Source organism: Lissotriton helveticus, chromosome 1_1, assembly GCF_964261635.1.
Source record: "Lissotriton helveticus chromosome 1_1, aLisHel1.1, whole genome shotgun sequence".
NCBI classification, from domain to species: Eukaryota; Metazoa; Chordata; class Amphibia; order Caudata; family Salamandridae; genus Lissotriton; species Lissotriton helveticus.
The window spans coordinates 808,636,796-808,656,853 of NC_136057.1; the positions used below are offsets into that span (position 1 = coordinate 808,636,796).

Consider the following 20,058-nt stretch of genomic DNA (forward strand, 5'->3'; position numbering starts at 1 on the left):
GTGTCTCTCTCTGTTTCGGCACTGTTGCTTTTGTGTGCGTAGTTCGTCCGTGTACCATGGGGCCGAGGGGGTAGATCTATTACGTGATCGTTGCTTGACTTGAACCAGATCTTTGGCTGCTAAACTAACCCAGTTGTAAAATTGGGAAGTAGCAGTGTTGGGGTCGGTGGATAACGAGGGGGTGGTAGCTTTGAGCAGATTTTTTAGCCTGCATTCATCTGTCATCCCATGCCAGATATGGTTGACGGGGGATACAGTTGGATTTGTTGATCGAGGGATCATGTATTTGTAGCGATGACAGAATAAGATGGTGGTCAGACCATGTTAGAGGGAGTATTTGTGTGACTTGGAAGCCTGTGGCATTGGTAAAAATGCCATCTAACATGTGACCTCCTTCATGCGTAGGGGCATGAACCAGGGGAGCAAGGCCAAAGGTGGATAAATCGGCTAATAGTGTAGCTGAATCAGGGTTGTCAAGGACATCAAAATGAAAGTTAAAATCACCTAGAATGGTGAAAGGATTATCTAGTGTATATACTTCCAGAAACGACCTGAAAGCGCCGATAAAGTCGTTCCTGGGCCCTGGGGGGCGGTAGAGGAGGATCCCTTTAAAAGTGTAAGATGGAGACAGTTTAATAGCGAATTCAATGGCTTCACAAGAGGTCTGTGGAATAATAGTGAACCTTACGGTGTAGGTATCACGGGCAATAATGACAATGCCACCTCCCTTTTTCTTGATTTGCCTATCTAGTCTGTGGGTGGTATACCCCGCCGGAACGGCTATGACCAAGTCCGGATCGGAAGCTTGGCCCATCCATGTTTCGGTCATGAACAAAAGATCTATTTTGTGATCGTGGATCAACTCATGAATGTCTTGGCTGTGCTTGCCAAGTGAACGGACATTCGTGAGTGCTATGGTGTGGGTTTTCATAGTATGAGGTTTGCTATCCGGGGGTTTACGGATGGAGGGGATCATAATATGACAGCCAGGGCAGTGTGTAACTGGGCTGGTGAGCAAAGAAATCGGGTGAAAGATAGAACATGTTTGACTGGTCGTGGGGCGGAGACGCTGGAGCTGGGCGGCAGAGTGATAGATGCGATGAGGCAGATTGTGTGAACCAGGGGGGGTGGCCCTAGGCCCGGGCCAGGCGCGGACGGGCGCAGACGGGCTTGCCTTTGGCGTGCCTTCGGCGCGCCCGCTGCGCCCGCCCGCTGCGCGGTCGGGTAGGTCCCTTGTTTATATACATGGTGATAGAGGCGGAGGAGGGTGGGAGGGGCGCCGAGCTCTCCGGCCAGCCTTCCCTTTCCAAGATGGCCCCTGAAGTTGTGACTGGGGTTTCCCAGCGCCTGGCTAATTCGGCGTGGTGCGAGTAAATAAGCCTCGGCGAAGTAGTCTCGTCTCGAGGTAGGAACAATGTCAACAATGTCTAAAATCACACTGTTTAAAATATATTACAGCTTTTTAAAAATAACACACGATTATTAGATCAATCTGCTAGTAAGATAGGGCAGGATGCAGGTAACACAAAATACCTCCGGCTTTCCGCCTCAGAGGGATAACATACAACAGAATCACTCGGAGCAGGAAGGACTCGCCCTTAAATATCCAGGGAGGGCGGGAGGGGCGCCGAGCTCTCCGGCCAGCCTTCCCTTTCCAAGATGGCCCCTGAAGTTGTGACTGGGGTTTCCCAGCGCCTGGCTAATTCGGCGTGGTGCGAGTAAATAAGCCTCGGCAAAGTAGTCTCGTCTCGAGGTAGGAACAATGTCAACAATGTCTAAAATCACACTGTTTAAAATATATTACAGCTTTTTAAAAATAACACACGATTATTAGATCAATCTGCTAGTAAGATAGGGCAGGGTGCAGGGAACACAAAATACCTCCGGCTTTCCGCCTCAGAGGGATAACATACAACAGAATCACTCGGAGCAGGAAGGACTCGCCCTTAAATATCCAGGGAGGGCGGGAGGGGCGCCGAGCTCTCCGGCCAGCCTTCCCTTTCCAAGATGGCCCCTGAAGTTGTGACTGGGGTTTCCCAGCGCCTGGCTAATTCGGCGTGGTGCGAGTAAATAAGCCTCGGCGAAGTAGTCTCGTCTCGAGGTAGGAACAATGTCAACAATGTCTAAAATCACACTGTTTAAAATATATTACAGCCTTTTAAAAATAACACACGATTATTAGATCAATCTGCTAGTAAGATAGGGCAGGGTGCAGGGAACACAAAATACCTTCGGCTTTCCGCCTCAGAGGGATAACATACAACAGAATCAGAATAGATGAACGAAGTTGTCTATTGGGACAGTATGTGGATAACTGATTTATCAGGAACTGGGGGCCTAATTTACGTGAGGCTTTGAAGGCGATGCATAACGCCTTAAATTTTATGCGATTCCTTACTGCCAACCAATGGTCGTTTTTGATCACATGAGATATCGGTTTAAATTTAGGAGTCCCTGACAACATTATGGCGGCTGCATTTTGAACCGTTTGGAGTTTGTTGATTACCCTGCTTTGTGCATTAGCAATTAACCCATTGTAATAGTCCAAAGAGGACATCACCAGCGTGCTAACCAAAGTTTTTCCTGCCGTTTCTGGGAGACATGGAAGAATTTTTTTAATCAATCTAAGTTTGTGAAACGCTGTCGAGACCACTTGATTGGCATGGGAAACAAAATTCAGACCATCATCAAACATAATTCCTAAGTTCCTAACCTTGGTGACCGGGTTGGGCAAAGTACCCAATGATGGTGGCTACCAAGAGCTGGACCATGAAGGGGACAGCTTGCCGAAAATATTGACCTCCGTTTTTTCGGAGTTCAATTTGAGGCAGTTGCTGCCCATCCAATTACTGATGGCCAGCATGCCTTCTTGGAAGCTTGCAGCAACCTTCTCCCCGTCATTGTTTACTGCAAGCACCAACTGGGTATCATCCGCGTAGGACGTAAGGCCCATCCCATAAGCTTTTATGACTCTAGCTAGGTCCGACACATAGATATTAAAAAGTGTCGGACTTAGGGATGAGCCTTGGGGAACTCCACAAGGTACAGTCAGTTGGACAGATTGAAAGGAACCTAGGGTCACAGCCTGGGTCCTGTTAGAGAGAAAGGAGGTGAGCAGTTCTTTTGCCCTGTCTTGGATGCCCATAGCCGAGACACGGTCGATCAGGATGGAATGATCGACCGTGCCAAATGCAGCTGACAAATCTAGCAGTATGAGCACTGCTGTGCCTCCCTGGTCCCTGATAGTTCTTATATCTTCAGAGGCTTTTATTAAAGCCGTCTCAGTACCGTGTAATTTACGAAACCCAAATTGAGTATCATCCAACAGTTGGTAGTCCTCAATGTATTCGGAAAGTTGTGAATTCATTGCCTTCTCTACCACCTTGGCCAGAAAAGGTAGGCTAGCTATAGGCCTATAGTTCTTAGTATCCTCTGGATTAAGGTGAGATTTTTTTTTAAAGTGGTTTAAGGAAAGTATTTTTCAATGAATTAGGATAAATTCCAGCTGTAAACATGGAGTTACAGATTTGCGCTAGTATTGGGGCTATTAGATTCGTAACAGGAACAAGCACTTTCGGTGGACAAGGATCAGTGGCTGATCCTGATTTTATGATATTCATTATCTCAGCAATTTGTTGCTCAGTAACTGTGTCGAATTGCGCGAAGCAATGATCTAGGGGATTTATGAGAGACAATTGTGTAGATTGTGTTAACTTTCTCATAGAAATAATCGGCTAAGGAGTTGCACAAGGATTGCAATGGAACGGGGGTGACCACAGGTTGTTGCCCAGCTAACTTGTTAACTACTTCAAATAGTTGTTTATTTGAGTTTTTGGCCAATTCAATTTGGGTTGTGTAGAATTTTCTTTTTTCCTGTACAATCATCATTTTGTATTTGGCCAATTCTTCCTTGTAGCGTACTTTTAGTTCTGTGGCATAAGATTTACGCCAGTGTCTTTCATAGTTTCTACATCTTTGTTTCTGTTCCCTAAGAGAATCAGTGAACCAGGGTGCCGAGGGGGAAGACCGGTTCTTAGAAATAGTTTTCTTTGGCACCAGCACATTCATTGCGTTATCCAGCCAATTAGTGTATCTAAGGATGGCTATAAAGTGTTGTTGAGTGGAGTGTCTTAGAGTGTTGTGGAGGGGCGTCGAGTGGAGGGGAGTGCAATAGAGTGGAGCACAGTGGCATAGAGTGGAGGGGTGTAGAGTTTCGTGGGGTAGAGTGGAGTACATTTTCATTGAGTGTAGTGGCGTAGCATTGAGTAAAGTGGCATAAAGTATCGAAGAGTGGAGTAGAGTGCCATAGAGTATTGTGAAGTGGAGTGGCATAGAGTGTAGTACAGTGTCGTAGATAGGTGTGATGTGGATTGGCATGGAGCAGAGCAGCTTAGCTTAGAGGGGAGCAGGAGTAGCTCCTCCACTAGGGCTGAGGAGTGTCGCCCCACTCCTTTCTTGCAGTGCGAGAAGCAGAAACATAAAATGGTAATAACTACAATTTTATGTTTCTGCTTCTCGCACTGCGAGAAGGCACAAGGGTTTGGTTGCGGGTGGGCGGGCTGCTCTGCGAGCAGGGCTGGGCAGGTAAGGAGTAGTGTGCCCACTCCTGAGTGCGCATGACCGGTTTGATCAGCCCTTCTCCATGTAGGCTGCAATGCAGCCTACATGGAGAACATGGCTGGGCCATTAGACCCTGGTTGGGTGGGCTCCCGACCAATCACAACACTGCTTGCAGCGTTGTGAGTTTCTTAGGGTTGGGAGCCTGGCTGCCTGGTTCCTGTTCCAACCCCCCACCCCGTGCAACCACCCCTCCCCGCACCACACCCTGACCCCTCGCCCTCCTTTCACCCTTGAGTCTTGCCGGCCGCGATTGGAGGGGGGTAGAATGTTTTGGAATAGAGGATGTCCCGTTACAAACAACGCATTTTCATTTGAAATTACTATTACATTTGCACAGACATATAGTTTCACTGATAAACCTGTACGGTGCACAAATAAGATTGTGTGTAAATGGCATCACCTAGTGTGCTGGTTCTTAACATGTGGTCCGAAGAACCACGAGGGTGGTTGATGGGGGGGGGTCTGCGAAACCTACTCAGTGCAACTGTTTTACAAAATAAAATAATATTAAAATGAATCAATTAATATTAATACAGTATATACAAATAAAGAAGCAACTATGAATATTTGAAATTTTGTTCTATATTTAATTGTGAATTACACAAAATATTTGACCATTTGTTTGGTTTAATACTTGTCTTTGTATTTTTGTGTATTGTGTTGAGGTTTACATCAGAGAAATTGCTTAGGCTGGGGGTCCCTCACTTCCAATTATGCCTCTGTGTGGGTCCCTGGATTCCAGTAGTGATTCTGTGGGGGGTCCTCAGAAGTTAGAAGGTTAAGAACCGTTGACCTAGTGTATTGATTTTTTTAATGATACTAAAATATTTGTTGCCCCACACTTTCCTAATTCAGGTATATTCTGAAGTATACGTCAGTTCATTTACAGACATGTACATTTTGTTGTGTGCGAGAAAAAATAACATTGTACAGCCTTCCTTCAGCACACCCAGAACCCAGCATGATTGTCACATACATCCTCCCACTTTGAAGTCAGAGAAAGAATAATAAACAGCAAGCTTCCTCCAAAGACAGAACCCAATATTTGACTTTTGCCTTTGAATGCACAGGAAAGTTGACAAGATAAGAACAAAATTAAAAAGCTTGTTTACAGAAAGCGAACACTCATGGAAGAATACAGTAAAAAGGCTATGCTCTATGGGCGGGACAAAGACATATTGGACAGTTTAAAACTAATAAAGCCAGCAAATACAAAGCAAGCAACTGTGAGTTAGAAAACACAAAGGTACTGATTACGATGTTGGTCAGAGTTTCCTCCGATTGACACAATCTCGGTGTAAGAACCGCCCGACCATAGGTCGGTGGTTCCGCACACCGAATTAGGATGCGACCGCACATGGTGCAGCAACAAACTCCCATTTCTACAAAAGGAGCTTGTGTGGTGACTGGTTTCCGCCTGCAGCACAAGCTCCTATTAAGAAATGAGGGACTGTGGAAATCACTGCTCCGTGTGGCAGGCACCTCACGGCGCTTGCCACATGGTGCAAGGATTTCCAGGCCCCTTAGCAGAGGGCCAGTGGGAAAGGAGGCTCTGCTCGGGTCCCCCAAAGTTGCTTTCTGACAGCCTTTCCATATCAGAAAGGCCGACATGGAAAGGCTGTCGGACATTGACATCGTAATCCTGACGACGGAAACGCTGTCCTTAAGGGATTATGAGGCCAATTCAAATGACTGACAGGCTACTTGAGCCAGTCGGAACTGAGTCTGATCCCCCGGCGGGTATCAACTCAGACTGTCATCAATGTAATACAGCGGTCGAACTTGAGTACTTGAGAAAGCCTCCGACCAATGGTTGGAGGCTTTCTGACTGACCTCGTAATCCGCCCCAAAGCCAATGGTAAGCAATGGACGGAATACATTCCCAGGGAAGTTTTTATGAATGTCCCCAAGAAGTGTAGGCTTTGATCTAAAATGACTTTAACCATTAGTCTGTCCATAACTGTTGCATAATCCAGTCCTCAAAACACCTTTATGGCTCGCTTCACAGGAGGGCCTTTACTTGAAATCCTTGGCTGTCACGGTCAAACTGGTATGGCACTTCCAGCTAAACTTTGACTGCCTAAAGGTGTATATGCATTTTAGAAATGATTTCCTATGATGAATTAGGTTTTTATGCACACACGGTTGCCATCATTTTTCAGGTTTCACATTGTAGGACAATAAAACAATTTGTGGATTTCAATATTATTCACCTTCGCCCCAATCAAGAAATTATCTGGTCCTTCTGACATACTGTTACATTTCTTTAGTGTTTACTTATTTTCTAAATTAAATAAAAGGTTCGGTAACAATTTTAGGATGCAGAAAGCCTCACATTGTTGTCCCTAACTTTCTCCTAGGTGGAAATGAGTCCTCTGGAAAATGCTATTGAGGTGTTGGAAAACAAGAACCAGCAGCTACGAACACTGATAAGTCAGTGCCAAACTCGACAGATGCCTAATATAAATCCTCTCACAATGTGTCTAAATGGAGTCATCGATGCTGCAGTTAATGGTGGAGTTACTCGATACCAGGCGGTAAGAACATGAGTGGAAACCTCTATATTTTTTTCAAAACGTTGCCCGTTACTCACTGCTTGCTTTACTCTAGTGGGAAAGTGTGATGTTTGTTTTGCCTACAAGTGTGGCTATAGAAAGGAAATCAGATGATATATATGTGAAAATAGCATTAGGTTAATTTTCTCATTTAACAATCTCTTTGGCTTTTGCATGAGTCATGAAGTGAAGGCATCATATCCCATCTTTTAATGCCCTCCACTGGCTCATGCTTGAGGAAAAAATACTCTTTAGAATATGGATACGTGATGCAGAAAATTGTAATCTCCACTAGCATTCCTACTTGTGGCCACGGACAACCAGCAAGCAGGACTCTTGGTGCAGGTATTCCAGTGGTGTTAAAAGAAGTCCACTTTTGAAACCTGCTCTAAAACCTGAAGAATAGGATGAGAATTGAATCTGTTCTGGAAGTGAATTCCAGAACTCGGGTCCGACCAACTGAAAAAGGCTTTCACCTCTGGTGTTATGTTTAACCCTGGGAATGTATAGTAGTATTTTGTTTCTGCTACACAGATTTCTTCCGGAGAAGTAAGTTGTAATACACCAGGTTAACATATCTGGACCCCAATAAAAAAAATTCACTATCCTTAACTAATAGCCTGAATAGTTCCTAGTGTGACTTAATTATATATCCGCTGTTCTTTAAGCCAGTAATGAGCCTCAGTGCTGCAGTTTGGGCTCTGAACATAATTTGACCAGATGACAGCCATACATAGTGACAATTACAGTAGTTCAACCTAATGTTCATAGTCGTCCCAACTTCTAAAGCTTTTTATTTGTTGGACATCAATGGAAGTAAAGTTTGTGTCTGCTAATTTGATGGAAACAACTTGCACTTACCTAACCTACTTGAGCCTCTTGTGTGTCATCCCTTCAAAATATAAGGCCCACATTTTTCCCTGAGGATTTAAAAATGGGGTCTTTATTAATTAACCGAGGACAGATAAAGTGAATAATATTAAGAGTATCCTTTTTCTACATGCAAGATAAACCTAGCTTTAGAGCAATTGAGTTTGAGTTGCTTGTTATGCGTCTTGTTTTCTATGCCCTTATGAACGTTTTGCCAGTGAGCTGGAAGAGGAATATTTGATCAAATGGATGTACGCTTAGGGGTCATCTGACTGTACTCATACCCTGAAATCTCAAAAAGAGGGCACACATATCTGTTAAGCATTCCACTGCCTTTTGGCTAGGTTTGCACTGTAGTAATACCTTGTACATACATAAATACATTAAATAACACATCCATATAATGGTGCTCCTCTCGAGCCTCACATTAGAGGCAATTGCAGGTGTCTAGGTAAGTTCCCAGTTTGAATCTTTATGACTTTTTGTAATAAACAGATAAAATCACTTGTTGATGAGATGGCTGGCCTTTGTCAATGAAGACAAATTACCTGTGGCCCACTGTATATAATGAATAAGAAAAATAACTATTGTTTCTAGTTAGTCACACTATATCCACACAAGTCATTCACATACTGTGTGTATGTGTATACACACAATATACAAAACAAAAAGAACTGGTAATACACACCCTCATATGGATCCTGTGACTTTTGACAGCTTTCTCCCCACAATCCTGTAACCATCTAACCCAGTCAGCTCATAGAAGATCCTTTTTATCTTGATATGTGTCTCCAGGAATATCCATGAAGCAATTCAGGATCAGCATCCGAAAAAGCCTCTAATATTTATGATCCAATCCCTGACAACTCCCTCACTGTATGACATTTATTGAGTCTTGGCGCAAAAATGCCACTGTAGAAATCAGGGATCTTATATTGCAATGCAAATGTTCGAAGTAATGTGTTGTGTTGCCCTTCCTAACAGGGTACACCTCTTTTCAAATAAATACAATAAACACAATAAATACCATACTAACGTGCACAAACATGTTGTGAAAGGGCTCTACATGATTTTGAAGATCACAATTGTATTTGAAAGCACATTTATCTGAGGCGATTTAGATTGCGGGATCTCCTTGGAAGTATATCTTCAAAGTCTTCAGACTATCTTAATGGTTTCAGGCAAATGCAATGTGCTAGCCTAAACCATACTTGGATATCTCTCTTTATTTCATTTGTGTGTCCTAATTCTAGGGGTGTTTTCTACTGGGTCCATCCAGGTCAGGGGCCTTGGAGCTGTAACCTGGAGATGTGGGTTTCAGATTAGTAACATTGTTGCTTAGTTCTACTTCCATTTGGAAACAGCGCAAGTGGCAACGATGCCCTAGTGTTTTTGCTATGGAAATCATTTGTTTCAAAGCATGTGGAGGGTGAACGGGTTTGTTTAGCTTAATAAATATGGCCCATGTATTTATGATCATAAAGTGAGATGTCCTGTTTTGTTTATTTATGTGTGACTTTTGAAGCTGTCAGAAACAAGGCAGCATTGCTTTTTCGTAAAAATATAAATATAATCCTGTTGTGTTGTGGGAGTCGTGAAGTTAGTCAGTTCTAGTCAGGGCTCTTGTTTTGTATCTTGGCCAGTCTCAGAAGCTGATGTCATCATTAGGAATAACCATTATAATACTAATGTTCTTTGCAGAATACCCAAGATCTCAAGTACATTGCTTTATGCGAACTTGTCATGATACTGTTAAGAGAATTTTTGTATGTACAATTCTGTGACTTGGGATCTTGCCTGCTCTGTAACCTGAACTAATAACCAATACAGATTAATGATCCTGTGCTTCCAACTCAAATAGACATTCATGCTCTGTCTCTGAGTTATATTTAGGCATGATGGATAAATGCGGTAGGATCCTCTGCAGTCAGCAATGTAAGGCCTCCTAGACATAGATTCGTGGACTCTGTCCTTATATGTCACTATCCCTTATCTTCTGTTTCCATTCTCAGGGAATTACTGAACACTCACCATACTGCTGAAACGTGATATTATTGTTGGTTCATCTTCAGAGGCTAATACATTGATTATATTTTAATCTAACAATATTACCACCTGTTTGTTACTTCCAAAACTCAAAAGCATCTAATTCTGTTGTATCAAGCGTTCTACAAAAAAAGGTTCATTTTGAACAGCATTCCTAATGTGACTTTGAAGGTACACCTTGCGGTGAGTGATTAAATGTACTCTAGAGAAATGCTCATTGAATTATCCGTATTGTGTGGTTATATTCTCTACAGGCATTCTTTGTGAAAGACTACATCGTGAACCACCCTGAAGATGGTGAGAAGATTACACGGTTAAAAGAACTGATGCTTGAGCAGGTAAATTCATGACAGGCATAGCCAGGTGTTTGGCTAAAATTACAAGTATTGGATCCGTATATTTGCATTGAGCTGGCATGGGGTCATAGAACACGAGTCCCAGCTGAGCCACATCTTCTCCTCTGTGAATAACCTGTACATATCAAACGTGCATACACTAAATGAATACAAAACTACTGCAATGAGAAGACAATAACTACACAACACCGATTACTTTAACAATCTGCAGCCTACTTTGTATTTTTAAAACTGACAGAGGTGTCAAAAGAGGCATCCATTCATAATGAATCCTGGGAATACACCTGCACGATTGCAGCCCCCAGATGCCCATTGTTAACAAGTGATATGTAATGTTAAAGTCATGTGGGAGATCTGCTGTGACCTCGCTCATCACCCCAACACCAACTGCTTGCAGCATTGGCCATCATGGTTAACAATTATGCAAACTAACCTCCTGTTCTTTCCTTACCTTCAGATGTTGCCCTCTGTGTGGGAAGATTAAGGTGCCACCACCCTGTCAGGAAGCGTAGATGTAACCTCATGACTGCACTTTTACCGCCATCTCTCAGTGCAAGAGTACAAAAAATGCTACCGCTTAGTGTAGTGCTCACTAGGGAGGCAGGTAGCTTTCACCAGCTGCTGATTCGTGTGCATATCGCACACTCAGAGTAAATTCCTACCAAGCATATCTTAAATATCGCTTGTGTGCCTCATGACCTAGACGAAGGTATGTGTGATCATTTGGATTAGAGCTACCCAGTCCTCAAACAACCCTTTACTGACAACTTGCCCCTCATCCTGAAACCAGATTCCCAAGACACCCGTGGGGAGTGATGCTGATCGTCAGTTATCCTTAGTATTGAGATGATTTCAGGTTAAAGAGAAATGTATATTTGGTATCACGGTTAATATCCTTTGTGGCTTGGATTCTACAAGTTTGTAAAGTCAATATTATACTGTAGAGGTTTGTATTCTTCATTGTGTAATATAAGTGGAGTAGGGATTTCCAGTAAACTTAGAGGCCACCCAATGTTTGTGTCTTGTTAGTGGGTTAACGATCTATAAGTGCAATGAAGTTGAAAAAAGGATGGCTTAGCCCACCTCCATCCCAAGAATAAGTGCACAGCCTATTTAAAGACAAAGTAAAGTGCAATGCCGCCAATGACTATAGACAAAGATCTTTGGTAAGCTCCTTATAGCATCGTACATATATTGTGTATAATGCTGAAAATCTTTGGTTACGAAATCAATTTTTTTTAAACTTCAATAAATATGAAAATGCAGTGCAACACATACAAAAACATATTTATTAGTTAATGTTCAAGTATAACTTTCAGTGCTTTATGGAGGCAGCGTCCAAACTGTGCTCTGTCTGTTACAAGAGCAATGCCCAGGCCATCGGTTCTAGGGCAGCATGCTGTGGGATATTATCTCAGGTTTTCCTGGTGGAAATCCTCCTGGGGAGTCCGCTGTCCTCGTGAGGGCATGCTGCCCTAGGACATTGGACTGATCATTCCACTTGGAATGGATACTGATAATTCCTCCTTAACATGTCTACCCTGGGATCTAACTATCAACTTTCAACAGAAAAAACAGACCTTAAACACTGAAAGTTATATGAAACTGCATGGCCAACACATTATTTTTATGAGATCCTTATGCACTGTAATGTAATGTAAGGTGGATTTGTAGAGTGCCGCTTCTCACCACTGAGGGTATCCAGACGCTAGCCGGTCGAAAGGCGTCTATGGCATGTGTTGAAATGATTCCAAGGAACGACCAGAGACACTTTTGTGGGGCCCTCTGAATTTACACAAAGATTCATTAGGTCTTTTCACCCCATCTCTTTTTTACTAACCTAACCACATCAAAATGGTACCCAGATTTTCCGAATAAAAACTTCCCCCACCTCGTTACTTTTTTATTTTTTATTTTATTTTATTTTTTATTTTATTGTACAACATAACAGTACATTTCAGCAACCATACAGCAGATCGTACATTCTCTTTAGAAAGCATCTGTCGAAAACTACACAGGTATAAGGCAATAAGCATATCTATCAGGTGAGACATAAATTGATGGCGCATCCCTATTACATGTAAATCAGTCACGAAAGCATTGAGAACATCAAGTACATAATTCCAACTCAATCCGTAGGATACTAGGCGAGGAATTTGTAGACTTCGCACACCTTATTCCTCAGCCATTCCTGCATTGAACATGTATCGTACAGGGTGTCTAGAGTAAACTGGAGCCACCAAAACCTGTCAAGCGTCATTAGCAGGATCTGTGTCCACCGGTTCCATGTCCCGCTGGAGAAGGTAGTCTTGCAGAGGGCCCCAAATGTCTTTAGGTCGAGACTCATTTAGGAGCTCGCTCCCTACCTCACCTGCAGGCCACCCTACGTTTGGCTAGTAATAATGTGGCTAAAAACATCCGGTATGATTTGGGAATCTGTGCGGTGTAGCTTAGGAGGGCCAGCATGGGATCTCTGTCCAAGGTACTGTTTATCATTTTTTCAAGCGCCACTTATACTTGATCCCAGAACCCCCCCATTCCTTTGTTAAAATAACCTGTAGTTAATTTGTAGTGACCAGTGGATATTCATCTTTTTTCAAAACAGTCAAAACACGTTCTTTTTATGGTGAGGTTTCATTTTACAAGCCACATATTCAGTAATGGCACTGGTTCACCTCCACCTATGCATGACGCATAAGCAATTAATTGAATGTTATACATATTTGAACATCAGCTAATGTGTATGGTCTTTTTTTATTTCATGCATTGCATTTTCAGATTGAGTTTTGAAGTTTAACACGTGTTGATTTCATAGACCTCGTTTCACCACCCTAAAAGAGCCAAGTGTGTTTGTTGCTATAAGAAATGCACCAAAGATCTTAATCTGTAGTCCGTGGTGGTATTATGCTTTCAATTACTGTGCCCTGACTCAAGGCAATTTCCTAATTTGGCAGGAAATGCCATCTTTTCTTTGCTGCATATTAGAGTATTAGAATATCCCCTTCAGCTAAGCATTGCTGCCCTCACGTGCACATTGGATGGCAGACGGGCCTAGAACCACACATGCCAGCCTTCCAAGGTGCCATTGAAAGCAATACCGGCCCCGGTGTGGAAGAGCATGAGCGAAGGTCGCGCTGCATTGACAGTTGTGTTAATGTGTAGGGGCCACTCAACACTCAGTTAAAGCAGGTCAGTCCTGTCAGTGGTTGAGTGTTTGTGTGACCTGGATTGCAGCGCATTGTGGTTTACTGGAGTTTTTGATAATCGTATAAATAAATGGCAGAAGAAGAGCTGGGCTTTCACTTCTGACTTTGGATGTTAGGGTGTGCTGTGTGCGACTTTTCAATACTAAAAGAGGACCTTTGCCGAACTACAAGCAAATTTCTTTCCCTCGAGGAATGGCCAGACACAGACCAGCGACTGACATGAGTATGTGTATTCATCTGTTTCTAAGCATATCTTCATTGTACAATCGTCGGACATCGGCATGGTGGCCGCAGGTGCTGGGGCCCCAACCATCTCCCAGCGAACAAGTTAGAAATGTAGGTATCTGGCTAGATAATAAAATCTCTTACGAACACCATACCAGACGCGTGGCAGGACAGTGCTTTGGTATTCTGAAGAGTATGCGTAAGACACTTGATCTGCTCCCTACTTCGGCCAGGAAAACCCTTGTCCATGCTCTTGTCACATCTAGGCTGGACTATGGGAACGTCCTGTACCTGGGAGCTAATGTCAAGTGTATCACTCGGCTACAGCGTATACAAAATGCGGCTGCCCGTATAATCCTGATGCTTCCCAAAAGAGCGTCATCTAAGAAAACCCTTGAATCCCTTCACTGGCTGCCTATTAAAGAACGGATGCTCTATAAAACCCTGCTGATTAGTCACCGTATCATGCGGGGGAAAGGACCTTCCTCCCTCTTGGACCTCCTGACCCCGTATACTCCTGTGCGCCATTTGAGATCTTCCGGGACAGGGCTGACTAAGGTCCCTAGGTTTAAAAGAGCTAGGATGGGTGGACACTCCTTACGAGTTCAGGCTGCTCAACACTGGAACAGACTCCCACCCGAAATGCGATCAGAGACCTCGGAACGCATATTCCGGAAACAACTGAAAACCTACCTCTTCCCTCTGACTAGAGAATGAGGAGGTTTCGCATCTGAGGACTGAATACTTGCCCGCTCAATTGCTGCTAACTACGCCACAGCGCGGGGACATACTGACCTCAGTGTAACCAGGCGCTTTATAAAATGTAAAAAAAATTTGTTTTAAATAGTCGCTAGGCAGATTTATGCCTAGTGCATCCATGTCTCCTAAGGTCGGCTGTACGCTGTGAAGTTTTTTGTGCTACTTTCTTGAGATTTTTGATTCAATGTCTTTATTTTGTGGGCACGTATTTTCTGTTTTCCATTGATCTGTCATACAATGTATCGTGGTGTGTCCATTTCATTTTTTGTTCGTCCGTTTGTATAATTCGCATTTCGTGGACATTGCTCAATGAAGGGAATGGCGGAGTGCACTTTGAAACACTTGTGCTTTAGTAATTTAACTGATACTGCAGTGGGCAGGCGCAGGCGTCCTGAATTAGTCTGTTTCGTCCTGCATCCAACACAGTTGCTTGCGACCACTTCAGACTTCAGAGCTCTTTGTTCCATTAGAAAAAGGGGTTAATCACTGCGACAGGTGGGTTACATTTGGTAAAGATGAATTATTTCCATACCCAACGTATTTAGAAAGGCGTAACAAGAATTCTACTCAGGAACATCAATTCACCAAAATGCCTGGGGTAGCGGAAGTGACATCTCATGCCCTTTGACCTTCCTTGAAGAAGACCTCCCAATGAATGTCTGCTCACCTGTAGCAATTAATGTCTAACCCTAGTCTAAGCTGATCTTGTTACGCCACGCTGGATGAGATGTTACATACACCTATCTTGACTGCCCTATATATATTTTTTATATTTTATTTTGTCCTCGAATTCGTTGAGGACAGAGTTTTGCCAAAAGCACTGTCTTTCTTAAAATCACCGCCTGGCTTAAGATGAACAGAGGAAGCACCTGAGCCCAGACAGGCATGAATAGTGCACATTTGGCTCACAATCGCATGAATTATCCTAAGAGTTTGTTTTTATGTCATGTCACAAACACCAGCCCTGACTTGTTCATATTGCTTAATGCTGTCTTTCTGTCTATCAGATTCACGTTATAGACTGCATGCGCCAATGACTGCAAGGGTGGAGATTGATTCTCGTCCATTACTTACAGACCAATCCCCTTCATCTCATTAGATAAAATTGTTAATCTTTTTTTTTTTTTTTGACTAATCAATCTCCTCCCATAACAGTCAAAATATTAAAACAACTGACCAACCTGCGTTTTTTTTCTACTCGGAATCCCCTGATTTGCACTACTCAGAGCTTCCCAGAAAGGTTTCAGACTTGGACATAGAGAAAAAAGATGTACATGGGCTGACTCAGTACTTGGCAATGGATGACGGGTGAAGCTTTATCAGTTTTTGCAGATTCAAGTTTATCCTGCAAATTGTAAATAAGTAGTGTATTTTGACTACAGATTCTTGCATAAGTTCCTTTACAGCATCTGTAAACTGCCTTTGAGGAGCTTGTCTTGGGAACCCATCTTTGACCTTATGTTGAGTTCAAGCTCTAGTTTGTGAGGGGGAAATAAGTGTCCTCAATGTTGTCCTTTAGCCATTGCACCATCTGGTAATACTTGAATCTGGACAGATCGCTATTCGTAGTTGAGTATTGATCTTCTAAAGACCCAAGTTCCCAAGATACAAATGGATCTGCCATTATTTCTATTCCTATGTTTCTTAGTGTGGACTTTGCATGTCTTTCAAATATTTTTAAGTACCTAGGGCATCTGAAGTAGCATTGTGTACCTAGAAAAGTTGGAAAATATCTCACCATTGTAAAGGGTCCCCGGAAGGATTTTTAACCTAACATTTGTTTTGAAACTGCAGGACGCAAATTTTATAGTGATATCTCCTAGAAAATATGGTCCTGGCATGCTCTGGAACCAGTTTTAAGGTGCAGTCTCTCCTCTTAATGCTATGAGTACTCGTAGCTCTTACATTTAGGAGAACTAGCAATATAATTTGGTATTGGACACAATTCATACGACCTACTTTTAGTTACCTTTTCAAATTCTTCCAGGGCACCCATGACCCTGTTACTCCCAAAACAAAGCTTCTTATAATGGGCTGCGACCTTAAAAAAAAAATACAAGTTCTTTACCCCTCAGTAGCGTAGCAGGTGCCATGTTCCCTAAGGCAGGCTAGGGAAATGGACCCATCCGAATCTTGATTGGGCCATAACAACAGCTATAACAGTTATAATTGGGACTGAATGTGTCTCTGATACCACAATACCCCTGCACCTCATGCACTAGCCCCAACAGGTCCAAGGTGTTGTCCTCCATTTGAGCTAGGAAATACTCTAAATGCTACAGTTTTTCAAACCACCTTATCCTGGGAGAAGACACACGAAACTTGAGCAAAAGAGAGCCCTGAAGAGCAAGCCCTCTTCCAAGAGAGGCATTCACCCTCAGACTAGTTCCAGGGTGAATCTTCAGAACGTAGGACCAGACTAGAAGAGGAGACATGGAAGCACAGCACAGCATAGTAACAGTTGCACAAAAGCAGTAAGCCCACAAGTTCACTTCTACACTTGAAGACTCGAAGATGGTGATCGAATATCATAAGGCCCATGTCTAAAAACGGGACTTCTGCTGAAACGTTATTAAGTGGAAGAGAATCAACCGACCATGTATGCTTTAAAATCCTTTAGTATCCAGGTAACAATGTTAAGAGATGTAATGATTTGATCAAACAGTGCAATCTTAGATGTGACACTGTCTCTTTTCCATCTGTTCAGTGAGAGCTCTGGGCCTAATCAATATGGATATCTGCCCAAATGTCTGAACTGCTCACTTCTAAATAATAAATATGTTCTCCCAACGTCTGCAATATTCCATTTCCTTCATTCATGGTGGTCTTACTGTTACTAATGAACAATGTGTATGAAGCCTGCAGCAGAGATGGACTTTAGTGGCACATTCTGATCATGTTACTTGAAGAGATCAAAGATAGGCCCCCGGGCTGAGCAGAAACACTGTTAAGGTAGCTGAATCCCTGGCATCACAGATTGGTGTTTATTGTGGGGATCTCTGCGAGGCCGAGGGAGCTCGAGACGCCAATCAAGAACAAGTGGATTTTGGGACACACATGGTTGTCTTGGCACACATATGGTTATCCATTCCTCACTTCTCCATCCATCCTGTCACCTTTTATCCACGTACACCATTGGTAATAGGTTGGGCTTACAATAACCTATCGAGGAAACTATCAGATTAAGTCAAGCTTACTGGAAAGTTGGACTAAAGAGGACTGAATGTTACAGAACCAACTCTAGTCATTGCTCAAAAGTCTTCTGCAACATACTCAGTTGAACACCCTTGCAAGCGAAATAATGGTCCTGCTAAGCAGACCCTTTGGAAGTGTGATATAGAATGGTTTCTAGAAAAGACCCTAGAATAAAGATTTTGAAAACACCTCTACAGATTGAAAAAAAGAGACACCTACCCTGAAAAGCTTTTGTCCTCCGCCAAGGGAATGACTCTGGACTCCTTCCTGTGAAAGTGAGGAAGAGCCAGCCTGCCAATCGGTGCTTTAACTATGGATAGACAGAAGGCAAGGGTGCACATGCGTGGTCGAACCAGCTCTCCCTGTAGGTATTATAGTTACTTTATCACTGCTCTACCAGGGCGGGTGATTCTAGTACTTAAGGTATAAGCTTCCTCCAAAACTCCCCCTGTTGCAGCTGTATCCATTGGGTCTCTGTAGAAGTGCACTGTTCACAGAGGACAACCTCTGCTAGTTCTAAGGGAGCAGTAGTGAATAGTGGGCTTTCTCTACATTGCCCTGGCCTGTGTCAGCTGCCCCTGGAAGGAAGGGGGAGCGCCCTGTGGTACTTTTCTAGCAGTGTCCCCTTCTGTGAAGAAATGCAACAGCCCCCAGTCAGCTCATAGTACCTGCATGCAGTCCTCGATGCCATTTACTTGAGACCAGTGTGCAAAGTACCTAGGGCTGTCCAAGAGAGAAACTTGACTTGTCAGGTAATCATGAGATGGAGCAGGCAGGCAGAAAGGAGATGCAGGCTTTCCAGTAGCCACATGCACGGTTTTCGTGATGTGTGTGTAAGCCCCAGCTGAAAAGTTCGCCTTGTATAGAGGGAATAACCGGCCTCTGTGGAAGAGGTGTGGTGCAGTGGCCAGGGTGCCTGACTCTGGACCACGGGGTTCTTGGTTTGATCCCCAGCGCTGGCAAGAGGTTAGCCCAACACTATGTGACTCTGGTCAATAGCTCGTTTAATCTTCCCGATGGCCCCCAGCGCTGGTACACCTCTCCGGAGGTATATGTGCACTTTACAAATGTTGGTATTTCTGTGTGGAATATGAGTGTATGATATGCCCTATTGAAAAGGTGGTGCCAGCAACCCCAGCTTGTTTAGTCAGACAATGTGATCTGATCCAAGCCATGTGTTTTAGTACTTTGATTTGTTCTCTTCTTCTGGCTGAACTTCCTGTTTTCTCTTGCTAATGGTACATGACCGTGCCTACCTACAATCATATCAATCAATCATATAATTTGTAAAGCGCACTACTCACCAGTGAGGGTCTCAAGGCGCTGGGGTGGGGAATGCTGCTACTGCTCGAAAAACCAAGTCTTGAGTTTTCTGAAGGTCAGAAGGTCTCGGGTCTGCCGTAGGTGGATGGGGAGGGTGTTCCAGGTCTTGGCGGCGAGGTGGGAGAACAATCTGCTGCCGGCGGTCGCTCTCGAAAGCGGGTCTGTGGCGAGGACGAGGTCGGCAGAGCGGAGCTGGCGAGTGGGGGTGTAGAAGCTGAGTCATCTGTTGAGGTACGTTGTTCCGGTGTTGTGGAGTGTGGAGTGCCTTGTGTGCGTGGGTGAGGAGCTTGAAGGTTATCCTCTTGTTGACCGGGAGCCAGTGCAGGTCTCTCAGGTGGGGTGTGATGTGGCTGCGGCGAGGGATGTTGAGGATCAGGCGTGCAGAGGCGTTCTGGATGCGTTGGAGCCGTCTCAGGAGTTTGCCCGAGGCTCCTGCGTAGAGGGCGTTTCCGTAGTCCAACCTGCTGCTGACGAGGGTCTGGGTGACCGTTCTTCTCGTTTCAGTGGGGATCCACTTGTAGATCCTGCGGAGCGTGAGGAGGGTGTTGAAGCAGGAGGAGGAGACAGCATTGACCTGTTTAGTCAAGGAGAGGGTGGAGTCGAGGATGGCCCCTAGGTTGCGTGCGTGGTCGGTGGGCGTTGGGGCGGTTCCCAGTGCGGTTGGCCACCAGGAGTCGTCCCAGGCCGAAGGGGTGGATCCGAGGATGAGGACCTCCATCTTGTCCGAGTTCAGCTTCAGTCGGCTGTTTCTCATCCATTCAGCGACGGCCTTCGTAGGAGATGATATTGAGGTGGTGCCGACGGGCGACGTGGGTGAGCGGTGCCATGTAGATGTTAAACAGAGTTGGGCTGAGGGATGAGCCCTGGGGTACGCCGCAGATGATCTCGGTGGCTTTGGAGCAG

General features: G+C 44.1%; 1 protein-coding gene across 2 annotated transcripts in view; it reads left to right on the top strand.

The window, feature by feature from the left end:
• The window catches only part of DOCK4 (dedicator of cytokinesis 4), a 1,604,094-nt gene that overhangs the window by 1,458,649 nt on the left and 125,387 nt on the right, over nucleotides 1-20,058 (top strand). For both annotated transcript variants that reach the window (XM_078674485.1, XM_078674490.1), the window contains 2 exons: nucleotides 6,981-7,157; nucleotides 10,346-10,429. In XM_078674485.1, the coding sequence (XP_078530611.1) occupies nucleotides 6,981-7,157; nucleotides 10,346-10,429 (261 nt within the window). The remainder of the gene's footprint in view (nucleotides 1-6,980; nucleotides 7,158-10,345; nucleotides 10,430-20,058) is intronic.